This window comes from Geotrypetes seraphini, chromosome 2 (genome assembly GCF_902459505.1).
Source record: "Geotrypetes seraphini chromosome 2, aGeoSer1.1, whole genome shotgun sequence".
Classification (NCBI taxonomy): domain Eukaryota; kingdom Metazoa; phylum Chordata; class Amphibia; order Gymnophiona; family Dermophiidae; genus Geotrypetes; species Geotrypetes seraphini.
In genome coordinates, this window is record NC_047085.1 from 362,438,085 (window position 1) to 362,453,480 (window position 15,396).

Genomic DNA, 15,396 nt, shown 5'->3' on the forward strand with positions numbered 1-15,396 from the left:
AGCTTTGACACGCAGCTCCTGATTGGTGAGGCCAAACTTTAGTACAGGAAGAGGCGGTCGGAGCATACCGCGAGTGATTTCCTTCACTCGCCAGCGCTCCGGCTGCTCTCTCCTGTCTCCCCTACTAAAAACCGTATTTGCTGGTTTTCAACATTCGCGGGGGTTCCTGGAACGGAACCCCCGCGAGTATCAGGGGAGTACTGTATTGTAACATTGCAAATGTAAACTGTAACCCGTTCTGAGCTCTTTGGGAAGGATGGGATTTAAATCTAAATAAATAAATAAATAATCGGCTTTGTAAAAGAGGGCCTTTGTATCTTAGAATATGTGGAGGGGCATAATCGAAAGGGACGTCTAAGTCCGTTTACGTCCATCTCGCAAGTTGTCCAAAGTTAAAAAGAGCCTAAGACATATTTTCGAAAGAGATGTCCAACTTTTTTTTACTTTCAAAAATCGTCTAATTATACATCCTACCGATCTGATCGTCCAAGCCACTAAATCGTCCATCTTTATATCACATTTCCGTCCAACTTTCCATCCAAGTCCAAAACGCCTAGAACAAGCCCGGTTGGACGTGGGAGGGGGTCTGCAAAGTGATGGACTGCACACCCAGACATGCCACCTAAATAGTGGGGTACCTTACAGGGCACTGCAATGAACTTCACAAAAAGGGTGCCATGGCTTCTCCTCCCTACAGTTCTCTCATAGGTCATGGTGAGCCCCCCAAACCACCTCCAGAATCTCCTAGACCCACCCCAATAGCCCTTATGGCTTCAGGAGCCACTAATATGCCAGTAAAAAAGGGTTTGGGGGATGTATAGGGCAGTGCACAAGTTTCAGTATCAATGCAGTGATTACAGGGGCTTATGGGCATGGGTCCTCTTCTCTAAGGGTCCCTAACCCACCCCCAAGATGACTTAAGCTGCCTCTGGGCTGGACGACTAGACTTTCCTATGCCAGGCGGCCAGGTGATGATGGTCTGGAGGCTAAAATTTAAAGTTGTGAATAAAATTTTTATGGGGGTGGGTGGGTGTTGGTGATCACTAGGGTAGTGTGTGGGGGGGTCTGTGTTATGTGTTTTCAGTGCTTATCTGGTGAGTTTAGGTGGGTTTTTGTGACTTAGCTAAGTCACAATGTTCAAGTTCCGTCTAAGCTCTGTTGTAAAACTTTCGTTTTTACATGCTGTACGACTAAGTCTAAGCCGGCCCATGTCCCGCCCAACTCCCGCCCTCGACATGCCTACCGAAACGCCCCGTTTAGCTTTGGACGTTGAGCGGCACTATGAAGGCCTAAGTCATTTAGAAATACGTCCAAAACCCATTTTTATTATCGGCACTTGGACGTTTTTGAGAAATGTTTGTCCGAGTGCTGACTTAGGCCGGTTTTTGGATGTTTTTCTCTTTCGATTATGAGTCCCATAGTCTTCACACCCTTGTACATTTTTTACATTCAATGGTAAAAAATGCATTACAATAGGACCTTGTTTATTGATCTAAAAATATGCATTATATTTAAGAATAACTACATGAATATTCAAAAATTAAAGATTAAGCCAAGCACTACTGATTGCATAAATTTTCATACTTGTACACTCAACACAAAACAACCATGATCTATTAAGGATAAATATTGTACAATAAGACAAGTAACTTTTTCCCATTCTACTTGGCAGAATATCTCAAAGTTTTTCAGGTTGGTTGGAGGTCATCTGCAGAATGTAGTCTCCAATTCTTACTACATAATAGAGAGTAAGGGCCATATCCTATACATTGCGTCTAAAAAAAAAAAAAATTGGCACCGACTAAACAGCTCCTAAGAGCGATTCTACAAGGTGCATGCACCTTTTATAAAATCGCACTTAGGGATCCTTTTACTAAGGTGTGCTAGTGGTCTTAGCGCACGTGCTAGACTCTAACGCCTCCATAGAGCTTGTGTTAGTATTTTTCATTTAGCGTGTGGTTTGCGCGTGCTAATCTTCAGCGCGCACTAAAAACGCTAGCACACCTTAGTAAAAGGAGCCCTTAGTGTCTGTGTGCAACATATAACTTAGGCACAGGCATTTAAGCCAGCTAAAACCAGACCTAAATGCCTGCACCGTTCATATTCTGTAAAAATGCGCATAACTTTTAGGAACACCCCAATCCATCCCTGGCTATGCCCCCTTTTCACATTTGAATACTGCAACTGGAGCATACTATTTACAGAATTACGTGCATAACTCTGAAAGCGCAACTTTTAGTTAGTCCCAATTAGCCTAAATTACGAGGTGTTAATAGGTAATTATTCAAAACCCAGGAGCCACTTGCTTAGCACTTAAGGCTAGATTCACTAAGGCCATGGATCCAATCTGATCCGATCCGATCCATGGCCGGGGGGCTGATTCACAAAGTGCCCTCATGCAATGAGGGCATTCGGAATCATGCCCCCAACCGACTGCCCGGATCGCTCTCCAGCGATCCCAACATGCCTGGCAGAGAAAGAAACCTTTAATTTTTTTTTTGCAAGCCCGTGGTTTTAACCCGCAGATTAAAACAACGGACTCACACTGAAGGGAAGGCAAGGAAAATCGGGGCAGAAGCAGGGCGGCGATCGGGGCAGACAGAGAGCTGGAAAGTTGGGGGGAGAGAGCAGGAGATGCAGTTGGAAAGACGTGGGCGACTGGTCCTCAGCAGTCACTTTTTGGGGATCTGCCAGCCCAGTCAGTTTGCCTCATTTTTTTTAGTGAATCGCTGCATGCCTATATTTGCATGCCGTTCCCCTCATTTGCATGCGCGGATCGGATCGAAGGATGATCAGGACAGAGGTTAGTGAATCGTGTCGGAGGAAAATTGGATCGCAAACGGGTCGCTAAGTGGTCTGGACTTGATCGGTGGGCTTAGTGAATCTAGCCCATGGTCATCTAACACCAATTATATAGCAATGTTACTTACCGTAACAGTTGTTATCCAGGGACAGCAGGGACTCCATCAAATCAATCTTCTGGAGCTCAGAGCCATCTTCAATGCTCTTCAGGCTTTTCAACATCTGCTTCACGACATGGTAGTCCTAATTCGCACCGACAATCATGAAAGTGTAGAGGAAGCCGAAGTGTCTCCGCCGGAGGATGAGGTAAATGCATGGTGTCCAAATACTCTTTAGAATATTTCGACCCAGTGTCCAAAGTCACATCCAAGTCATCCGCCATTTGTCGGAGAAAGGATGAGAAAGACAGTTGGAGAGAGATTGAGCGACGAGGAGGAGGGGGAGGGGGCGGACCGCCCTCTGAAACCGGGGTCGGAAGCTCACCGTGAATGTTGGCAATAAGCCGGGGTCCCATAGTGCGCATAAGCTCGACAAACTGAGCTTCTAGCAGGGAACGAAGCGAAGCCGATATAGAGGGATCCGCACCGAAAGGGGGTCCTCCAGTATGGTCTTCGCGTTCCTTCGTGGCCAAGTGCTTCTGCTTGCTAGCTTTAGGCACTTTGATGACCACTGGAGGAACAGTGGAAGGCGGTACCTGAACCGAGGAGACGGAAGCAGGCGCCGATGCTGAACACGATGCTGAAGCCGGTGTGAACGATGCGGGCTTCACGATGCTCGATGCAGGAGTCGTCGATGCAGGTTTCGAACGGACCGGCGAAACCTCAACAGCCGCAGTAGTAGAGATGTCCTTGGCAGTCTCCATCTTGAACATCGACTCCCAGAGCAAGCAGCGCCGCTTAAACGAGCGCGCAGTGAGCGTGGAACAAGGCCGGCACGATTTCGGAACGTGTTCCGGACCAAGACACTGAAGGCAGCGTCGGTGTGGGTCCATCAGCGAAATCGCACGCTGGCACTTGCTGCACTTTTTAAAACCGGTGATTGGTCGGGACATAGGCCGGAAAATCGACGCTGCAAGGTCGAAGCCGCTAGGCCGCAGCCACGAGGCCGGCCCGGCCGAACCGCCGGAAGAAATAATTTTAAGTTTTTTTTTTGTTTTTTTTTTTAGAAAAATAAAGTAAAATTGAAATAAAATTAAAGAAAGAAACAGAAACGCGGGTAATTAGAAGGCAAAAACTGAATTTCAGTCAGCGCAGAATGAAGTACAAACTTCTCAGCTCCGCGGAAAGAAAAGAACTGAGGAGACACGCCCGGTACATCGGGCGGGAAGGCACTGGCGCATGCGCGGTGCGGGCATCTCGAAACTTCTAAGTTTCTTCAAGCAAGACATGCTTTCAAGATGTCCGTGTCGGGGCTCTGTCGGATGACATCACCCACTAGTGAGAATACCTGCCTGCTTGTCCTGGGATAAAAGGTGCTAACTCTGCAGTATTTCAAATGCTGAAACAATATTCCCAACTGTTCAAAATTATATTTATACAAAGACTTCTTGGCACCACACATACATTGATTAAATTTTTTGTACGGATCTTCAAAACGCTGTTGGGGATAAAATACTCTTGACTGCTTTAAGTCTCTATTGATCCAAATAATGTGCTTATTAATCACTATTTTTCCATATTATTTTTTATTTTCATACACGTTTCCTTTTCTTTGTGCAAAAATAAAACATCTACACCACTTATCTTGTGCATTTTTTTCGGGTGCATTAAATCTTCAAATTACCAACTCAACTTCAAATTGCCAGGTGGTGGATACCTGGAATGCACTTCTGGAGGGTGTAATAGAGTACTTTACAGGGTTTCAAAGAGAAATTGGATATATTCGTGAAAGAAGAAGTTATTGAGGGATATAGATAGGGAAGATATAGGATGAAGAAGGGTACAGTTAGAAGGATATAGATAAGCTAGAAAAAAAAAAAAAAGGATTGAAGGGATAGAGAGGTACATATAGAAGATTACTATGCAGGTCCTAGACCTGATGGGCCGCCGCGCAAGCAGACTGCTGGGCACGATGGACCTCTGGTTTGACCCAGCAGAGGCACTTCTTATGTTCCTGACATGCATGCTTCAAAGAGTCTTTCTTCAGTGTCGAGGGATCTATAACATCTTAAGAAGCACTGGGCCTAAGATTCCAGTTGGCCCAGGTGCATAAGGCCCCTCCTATTGGAGGGGTCTTAGACCCTGATTGGCCCCTTCTTGAGAAGGTGGGCCAGCCGGCTGGAGGCAGGAAGGATGCCTCCGGCCAGCTAACAATCTAAGGTGGGAGGGAGAATCCCGACAGGGAGGATGCCTGCTATGTTATGTAGGCGTGGGATGGTTCCATCAGGAGCAGGACTGGGCATCCTTCTTGCCGGCAATGTTTGGGGGAGGGTTTGCAGGTGCCGGGCAGGAGGGACTGAGCATCCCTCCTACTGCATAATGTTTGGGTAGGGGTGGGGATTCCAGCAGGAGGGACTGGACATCCTCCTGCCAGCAATGTATGGGGGGGGGAACGGGCGGCCACTAAACACAAGCTCAGCGGCTGCGACTGCTTACAATGTAGGCCAGCATCTACCTCAGGCCTACGGAGACACGTACAACCGCCTAGACACACCTAAGGCTACTTCCAGGCCAAGCCATGCCCATGCCTAGCCTTAGGGGTGCTTACGCGCCTCCCTAGGCTCCCGAAGACCATTGCAGCCACCGGGAGGAATCAGCTGCCTGCCTATATGTCGGCCCTGCCCCTGAACTGCGACCTCATTCCCCAGAGCCCCAGGAAGAATGATAAAATGGTGATAGGAAGAGAGTCTAGATGGAGGTAGAGGGAGAGAGAGATGTGTTTGGAGGAAAGAGGGGAGAGAATATGGTGAATGAAGGTGGCAAGACAGTAGATACTTGTTAGAAGATTGAAAATAAAAGGTGAAAGAGAGAAAGAAGATGCTGGAAGGGGAAGCGAGAGAGAAGAGTTAGCAAAAAAAATTGGAGAATAATAGGAAGAGGGAGATGGAAAGTTGTAAATAGAAGCAGACAGAGATGCAGAAAACTGAAAGGAAAAGGTTAAAGTCAAAGATGGATGTAGGAGAGGAAGTACAGAACGTACGCAAGTAAGGCTAGACTCAGTTAAAGCGCTGGTCTTTGATCTGGGCACGATAGACCACTGGTCTGACCCAGCAGCGGCAATTCTTATGTTCTTAAGTTAAGGAGAGAAACAGCAGATAATTTTCTTTCAGGGTCTTAAGTCTAAGAAAAGACAGAAGAAAGCAGAAACTGGAAATGGGATAAACATGAATAAAATAGCCAGACAACAAAGGTAGTAAAAATAATTTTATTTTTAATTTCATGAACAGAAAAAAGTTTACACTGCTTTCTTTTTATTTTCCAAAGTGTAGAGCAGGGGTGTCCAACCTGCGGCCGGAGAGCCGCATGTGGCCCCGTGAATTATTTTGTGCAGCCCCGGTCAAGGGCGATGCAGTGTTTTCCTCTGCTGCCCTCGGGTGTTTACCATCTTGCTGGCTCCCTCCTTGTCTTGCTGCAGCATTTGTGCATTTGTGTGGCCCCAGAAACATTTTTTTCAGCCAATACGGCCCAGGGAAGCCAAAAGGTTGGACACCCCTGGTGTAGAGCGTTGTGTTTTCTCTGGTGTTGAACTGCATATGACTTCTTGAGGTTTAAGTTTGAGTTTTGTCTACATTTATTTTACATTTGTGGTTACTTGTAGTTGCGCTTTCCTATGTAGAGGCCTTGTTGTGAATATGTTAGCTTTGGGATATATGCATCACATATTTGTATTATGTTTAGTGGTTTAGGAGATAGCTGATGGGGAGAGAAGGAGAGCAGTCTTTATAGATTGGCTCTCCATGATAACCCAAATTTCTAACCTCGGATTATATTCGAGTCAACCTCTCTTTTTTACGCCTTTTTGGAGGAAAAAAAGGATATCTCTGTTTATATTTGAGTATATATGGTAGCTCATCATTTCCTCTGTGTGGGAGACCAGAACCAACCATGTGCATTTGTTCTGATCCCCTTAACATGAAACTCCACTAATAAACATAAATGGGGTCAGTGGTCAATACACCAAAAATAATCCATGGATTATTTTTTTTTTTTACCTTATAATTAGTCCAGAAAACGGAGTGTGGGTGAAAATGTTAATGGTTACCTTTTCAAATGGTAGAACTGCATCATAGTGGCAATGGCTTGGTCATACTTCCGGAGGGCCAAAGCATAGCTGCCGTTCTTAAAATCCTGGTTCCCAGATGTCTTCAAGAACTCAGCGTAAGTGATGGGATCCATTCTGGGGAGTAGAAAAATAAATTGTTTTCTTTAAATTTTAAAGATTGATATTGGCAGAGTTCAGAAGTTTTATCTAAGTTTGATTTGTCATTTGTAAGATGCTATTGTATTACTACAAAAGGTAGGGGAGGAGAGGTTTGTTCACTGCTAGTTGATCTTTAGAACAGGAGGAAAAAAAAAGGATTTAACTATGTGTATTTTTTTATTTTTTTATTTTTATTCTTTATTGATTTTTAATCAAAAACTGTCATACAAATGAAAGAACAGTAGATATTACACATATTACACACTATTATTTATATAGGAAAACATAAATATCATTCAATAATTTCATTTTCCTGCATATAATATCATAATATATCCTAATATTTAATACAAATGAAGAATAAAGTTACCCAAATATCACTATCAATATTTATTCCCCTCCCTCCAACCTCCCACCCCCCTGGATATGTAAAGATAAATAAACCAAAGAAGAGATATGATGAAAATATATTATTATGTTTTTACAAATTTAATCAATGGGCTCCAAATTTTATTAAATAACTCACTAAAACCCCTACACTCTGCGTTAATTCGTTCGTATCTGTATGTAGTACACACATTCACCCACCAAAATGTATAATTAATTCTATCATGGTTTTTCCAATTACTTGTAATCAATTTAACTATGTGTATTTTAATTTTAATCAAATAACTACACTGTAATTTATTACATTAACAAATGAAGGTAGCTAAGCATTCTTAACTGTTCTACAGTATTCTCAGCTCTAGCATCTTCAAAACCATCAAAATGCCATTTTCAACACTGGGCGACAACCTCCTTGTATAACATTTGTTAACCATAACTCCTCTCTGAAGTCAGACGAGAGTATATTTTTGAACTGCTCCATATCAAGTGGAAGTACCAGTAACAAAGTTCTAGGAATGTGCAATTCAGATTTTGCTCTTGAGAAAAAAAAGTCACCCAAGTCACCTATATTCTAGCCAGCAGGTAATTTGGACTATACACATCCCCATATCCACCCTATCCTCTCATTATACAGTTCAACTAGGCCCAACAGCAGTCCACAGCTCCTGCTGGCTGTAATCAGAGCCACCTAGCGCACTCTGCAAGAGAGCCAAGGTGCAGAAAGAAGTAATCATGAATGGGAAGGTGGGTGCAAAGGAAGCCTGGAAGGGGGGGCAAGAAGGGTAGAAAACAAACAGTGGTACTGGAGTGGTCATTGAATACAGTCTTTTACAACAGTGTTTCTCAACTCGGTCTTGGAGTACCCCCTTGCCAATCAGGTTTTCAGGATATCCATAATGAATATGCATGAAAGAAACTTGCATATAATGGAGACCGTGTATGCAAATCAAATTTATGCATATTCATTGTGGATATCCTGAAAACCTGACTGGCAAGGGGGGTACTCCAGGATCGAGTTGAGAAACACTGTTTTACAAAACGGCAGTAAAAACGTGTGTGCTTTATGGCAGCACATAAAGAATGCAAACCTTTTGTGTAAAAATCAAAAACACGTTTCAAAGAAAAAGTGCATCATCACTCTAGGCCTTGTATGGGCAAGTTCTAGGACAAACACATGTAATTAAATGGCAGATTTTTACTATCTACTTATGTAAATACAAGATTATGCAGAACTACATATCCAAGGGAAACCAAGCTCCAAAACTTTGATTTTAACACCAAAAGGTGCACACTATCACCCTCTGAATCACACCTCAGAACCTAGGTCCAAACAAGGCATTATATACACTAATAAGCAACTCAGACTAAGGGCTCGGTTTTAGCATGCGCGCTAGACACCAACGCCACCATTGAGCTGGCGTTAGTTTTTACGCATAGCGTGGGGGGCAGAGCACTAACCTGCAGCACGCGCTAAAAACGCTAGCGCACCTTAGTAAAAGGAGTCCTAAGTCTTAACATAGGCCTCACACCACTGGCTTCTACATTGACCCTATTTTGTGGCATACACTCCTTTTCCTGTTAATGATATGTTACGTTCCCATCTAGTGTTGCTTACATTTGTAAATCACTTAGTTGTATCAACAATAGGCAGTATAAGAATAAAATGATACGAGTACTTGATACTCTGGCTGAGTATTTCCATGACAAGGGTCATAAGATTAACTCTGAATTCTCCACCATTATCACCTCCATTTCCCCTTCCCCTACTTCTTTCTCACAACCTTACTTTAAGCCCTGCTACCCTTTCTTCCTTTTCTAAAATCTCTGACGAGAAAATGGTATTGGCACATCATCTTACAAACCGATTCCATTCCCACCCATCTACTAACAATCCACCTATCATTTGCCACTGCCACTGTTCCCGATACCTCCAAACATGCTGCGGTTACACCATTCTGGGGAAAAAACCCAACTTCAATAGACCCTACCTGTCCTTCAACTATTGACCAGTCCCCCTTCTCTCTCTCTTAATAATAATAATTTATCTTCTTATATACCGCCCCACCAGCAGTTCTGGGCAGTTCACAATAGTAAAAACTGAATATTTCAGTTAGTAATACAATTCCGAAAAAGCAACTATCATAATACTACATCGTTAAATATATAATCAGATAAAAATTCAATTAAAATATAAAACATAATAAAAAGTACATTTGAAATGCGGAATCTAAAAAGCTATTAGAACTTGCTGTTCATGGCCATTGTCCTGACTTTCATTTCAGGCTATTCTTGATCCACTACAGTCCAGCTTTCTCTCTATGCATTCAAAAGAAACAGGCCTTGCAAAAGAATCCAGTGACTTATTCCTGGTCAAATCCAAGAGCCTTTATTAAACCTTCTTGACCTTTCTGTTACTTTTGACCACCTTGATATGCTGTCCACATATAGATTTCAGGGCTCTGTTCTGTCTTGGTTTTCTTATGTCTCATACATTACCTTTAGTACTGTATATGCTCTAGTAGATTCTCCTACACTGCTATCTCATTATCAGTTGGTGTTACCTCTGGATCTCTTCTCCCATTCTCCATTTCTGTGGATAACACTCATCATCCCTGTCTTGTCAAGTCAAAATCTTAGGGTCATCTTTGAAACATAGAAACATGAAGGCAGATAAAGGCCAAATGGCCCATCTAGTCTGCCCATCCACAGTAACCATTATCTCTTTCTCTCTCTGAGAGATCCAAAATGCCTATCCCAGGCCTTCTTGAATTCAGACAGTTTCTGTCTTCACCAACTCTTCTGGGAGACCACCCTTTCTGTAAAAAAGTATTTCCTTAGATTACTCCTGAGCCTATCACCTCTTAACTTCATCCTATGCCCTCCCATTGCAGTTTCCTTTCAAATGAAAGAGACTCGACTCATGCGCCTTTCCTCCAAAGTATACAGATTGACATCTTTAAGTCTGTCCCCATTTGCCTTATGATAAAGACCACATACCATTTTAGCAGCCTTCCTCTGGACCGACTCCATCCTTTTTATATCTTTTTGAAGATGCGGCCTCCAGAATTGTACACAATATTCTAAATGAGGTCTCACCAAAGTTTTATACAGGGGCATCAATACCCCCTTTTTCCTACTGGCCATACCTCTCCCTATGCAACCTAGCATCCTTCGTCACCTTTTCAACCTGTTTGGCCACCTTAAGATCAGCACATATAATCACTCCCAAGTCCGGCTCTTCCGTCATGCACATAAGTCCTTTATCCCCTAAACTGTACTGTTCCCTTGGGTTTTTGAAGCCCAAATGCATGACCTTGCATTTCTTAGCATTAAATTTTAGCTGCCAAATTTCAGACCATTCTTCAAGTTTTACCAGGTCTTTCTTCATATTATTCACACCATCTGCAGATTTTGGTATCATCCGCAAAGAGACAAATCTTACCTAATAACCCTTCAGCAATACAGCTTATAAAAATGTTTAAAAGAACAGGCCCAAGAACAGAACCTTGAGGCACACCACTGGTAATATCCTTTGCCTCACAGCAATCTCCATTGACCACTACCCTCTGTCGCCTTCCACTCAACCAGTTCTTGACCCAGGCCGCCACTTTGGGACCCATCCCGAGGGCATTCAGTTTATTTATTAGACGTCTGTGTGGAACATTGTCAAAAGCTTTGCTAAAATCTAAATAGGATGTACACCACATCTAGCGCACATCCTCTATCCAATTCTCTGGTCACCCAGTAAAGAAATTGATCAGATTTGTCTGACAAGACCTACCTCTAGTGAATCCATGTTTCCTCTGGTCCTGTAATCCACTGGATTCCAGAACATAAGAACATAAGAAGTTGCCTCCGCTGAGGCAGACCAGAGGTCCATCTCGCCCAGCGGTCCGCTCCCGCGGCGGCCCATCAGGCCCATTGCCTGAGCAGTGGTCCAAGACTATCCCTATAACCTACCTCTACTCCTATCTGTACCCCTCAATTCCCTTATCCTCCAGGAACCTATCCAAACCTTCTTTGAAGCCTTGTAACATGCTCCGGCCTATCACAGCCTCCGGAAGCGCGTTCCATGTATCCACCACCCTCTGGGTGAAAAAGAACTTTCTGGCATTTGTTCTAAACCTGTCCCCTTTTAATTTCTTCGAGTGCCCCCTTGTACTTGTGGTTCCCCATAATCTGAAAAATCTGTCCCTGTCTACCTTTTCTATACCCTTCAGGATCTTGAAGGTTTCTATCATGTCTCCTCTAAGTCTCCGCTTTTCCAGGGAGAACAGCCCCAGCTTTTTCAGTCTGTCAGTATATGAGAGGTTTTCCATACCCCTTATCAGTTTCGTTGCTCTTCTCTGGACTCCCTCAAGTACCGACATGTCCTTCTTGAGGTACGGCGACCAGTACTGGACACAGTATTCCAGATGCGGGCGCACCATTGCACGATACAGTGGCAGGATGACCTCCTTCGTCCTGGTCGTGATACCCTTTTTAATGATACCCAACATTCTGTTGGCTTTTCTTGAGGCTGTGGCGCACTGTGCCGACGCCTTCAAAGTTGTATCTACCATCACTCCCAGGTCTCTTTCAAGGTTACTTACCCCTAGCAGTGATCCCCCCCATTTTGTAGCTGAACATCGGGTTCTTTTTCCCTACATGCATGACCTTGCATTTCCCTACGTTAAAGCTCATTTGCCACTTTTTGGCCCATTCTTCTAGTGTCGTTAGGTCCCTTTGTAGATCTTCGCAGTCTTCCATGGTTTCTACCCTGCGGTAGAGTTTGGTGTCATCCGCAAATTTAATAACTTCGCAATTTGTTCCCGCCTCCAGGTCATTAATAAATATATTGAACAGGAGCGGTCCCAGCACCGACCCCTGCGGAACTCCGCTCGTGACCCATTGCCAGTCTGAGTAATGGCCCTTTACTCCAACCCTCTGTTTCCTGCCTGCCAGCCAGTTTTTGATCCATCGGTGGACCTCCCCTTGCACCCCGTGTTTCCACAGCTTTTTAAGCAGTCTTTCGTGCGGTACCTTGTCGAAGGCTTTTTGAAAGTCAAGGTAAATGATGTCAATGGATTCCCCATTATCCACCTGGCTGGCTGTTTACCCCTTCAAAGAAGTACAATAAGTTTGTGAGGCATGACCTACCCTTGCAAAAGCCGTGCTGACTCGACTTTAGCTGTCCATTGTTTTCTATGTGTTCACAGATGCTGTCCTTAATCTGTGCTTCCATCATCTTTCCAGGGACCGAGGTCAAGCTCACCGGCCTGTAGTTTCCCGGGTCCCCCCTTGAACCCTTCTTGAAGATGGGCGTGATATTTGCAATTTTCCAGTCCTCCGGGATCTCTCCAGTTTTTAAGGATAGGTTACATATTTGGCGAAGTGGCTCTGCTATTTCGTTCCTTAGTTCCTTAAAAACCCTTGGGTGAATGGCGTCCGGACCTGGCGATTTGTCGCTCTTTAGTCTGTCTATCTGCCTGAGGACATCCTCTTGACTTACCACTAGTTGGACCAGCTTTTCATCCCGATCCCCATTTACAATGTCTTCCGGTTCCGGAATATTGGATGTGTCCTCCCTCGTGAAGACTGACGTGAAGAACTTATTTAACCTGTCAGCTATCTCTTTTTCCTCCTTTACCACTCCCTTTTTGTCTCCATCATCCAATGGCCCCACTTCCTCCATTGCCGGTTGCTTCCCCTTCACATATCTGAAGAACGATTTATAGTTTGTTGCTTCCCCCACCAGTCTCTCCTCATATTCTCTTTTAGCTTTCTATTTTAAAAGTGTTTCCATTAATTTGCTAACCACAAAGTCAGATTTACCGACCTGTAATTCCCTATTTCTTCCTTACTTCCACTTTTGTGGAGAGGGACTACATCTGCCCTTCTCCAGTCCTCTAGTACCACTCCTGACTCTAGAGACTCGTTGAAAAGGTCAGTCAGAGGAGCTACCAGAACTTCCCTAAGTTCCTTTATCACCCTAGGATGTACACTAGTGCTGCCCGATTCAGGAAAAAAAATTTTGATTCTATTCGATTCAGTCTATTGAATTGATTTTTTGATTCGATTCAATTTTCCTGCCCAATTGGGTGTTTTTTTCAGACTTCCTGGTAGGTTTATTCGCAGTCTTACACCAGCTCTGGCAGGATACACATTTCAAATCTGACATATTGTAATCACATGGGAACTGTGAACCAGGAACCAGCAACAGGAAGAGCAGGTTAGAGAAGCACTAGGCTCACTGCACTGCCAGCTGACTGTACTGCTGTCAAACTGGGATTATTAGACCATTTGGGAGGCAGGCTGGTGGGGGGGTCAGAGTTGATACCTATGTGTAAATGTGTGTGTTGGGGGATGGCAGCACAAATGTACACATTGGCCACTGTTCACTGAAGACCTTTGGTATAGCACTGATGTATCTTTTCTACACTTAACACATTATACACATGGGTGAGTAGTGATTGCATACACACATATGCATGTACCATACAGGAACACACAGATCTGTAGTGTGCATGTACTGTACATACCAGACATCAGTGCTGACAATACAAACATGACTGCTGTGCACATAGCAGCATACCCCAAACTATATACCCATGAGAGCAACTGTATGCAGTCTGTAAGCATATATATTATACACAGACTGCACACACACGAGGGCAGTGCTGATTCTATACATATAGGACTGTACTGTGCACATATCGTACCCATTCTAGATGTAACCCCCACCTCCTTAGCCAGGCTCTGGCAGCAGTGCTGCCTGAAGGGCATGAGATAGTAGTTCATGACGTCGAGCAGCAGCTTCTGACAGATGGGGTCGGAGCGCATGAAGTCGACTGACTGGACACGCTCCACGAGCTCAGGCGCCAGCATGAGGATGAAGCAGAGGTGCTTCATAAGGTCTGGCACGTGCTGCATGTGTGTCTCGCACTCGTGCTCCAGCTAGAACACAGACATCTGGAAGAGCTAGCTTGGACTTGACGGGCAGCGGCAGCGAGTCAAGCAGGGCGCGCAGCTCATCGAAGTTGAGCAGCAGCATGTCCTCCACCAGGTACTTGTTGGCCAGCTTCTTGGTCTCCTCCAGACCATGCAGGGCGGCGATCTTATACACCTGTTTGTGGTTCTGCACTGAGATCTGGTCTTGAGGAACTGCACGCAGAGGCGGGTCATCTGCGGGATGTGCAGGAACTCGCTCACTGACAGGGCCTCCTCCACAGTGTCCAGTGATAGGGTTACTTTGGCAGTGTACAGGTACTCCAGCACCAGCCCGATTGACGAACAGCCCTGTAGCACCAGGTTGTTGTTGGCCCGCAGGCTGGCCAGCAGCTTATCTTCAGGCGACCAGGAGGGCATGCTAGGCTCGTCCTGTGGCTCCACTTCCCACCCGGCTGCAGCACTTCAGAATTGGCCAGGCCGATTTTTTTTTTTTTTTTAAACAAATCGATTCGAATCGATTCACCCATAGTGAATTGGTGAATCAATTTGAACCATGAATTGGGCAGCACTAATGTACACCATCCAACCCCATCACTTTGTCTACCTTTATTTTAGCTAGCTCCTCATGAACACAACTTTCTGAAAATTGATCAGGGTCTATTACTCCTCCATCCCTATTCACGTTTGTCTTCTGCGGTCCCGCTCCCGGCGCATCAGCCGTGAACACAGAATGGAAATATTTGTTAAGCAATTCTGCCTTTTCTTTATCAGCTTCTACATATTCCTCTCCTTCACCTTTGAGACTCACAATGCCACTTTTGCACTTCTTCCTATCACTAATATATCTAAAAAATGTCTTGTCTCTCTGTTTTACCGCGTCAGCTATTTTTTTTTTCCATTTATAGCTGCACATATCCG

General features: G+C 44.4%; 1 protein-coding gene across 3 annotated transcripts in view; it reads right to left on the reverse strand.

Moving 5' to 3' along the window:
• Positions 1 to 15,396, reverse strand: part of TRANK1 (tetratricopeptide repeat and ankyrin repeat containing 1) — a 258,846-nt gene that overhangs the window by 220,545 nt on the left and 22,905 nt on the right. For all 3 annotated transcript variants that reach the window (XM_033930525.1, XM_033930526.1, XM_033930523.1), the window contains exon 2: positions 7,003 to 7,137. In XM_033930525.1, the coding sequence (XP_033786416.1) occupies positions 7,003 to 7,136 (134 nt within the window). In that variant the 5' untranslated portion in view covers position 7,137. The remainder of the gene's footprint in view (positions 1 to 7,002; positions 7,138 to 15,396) is intronic.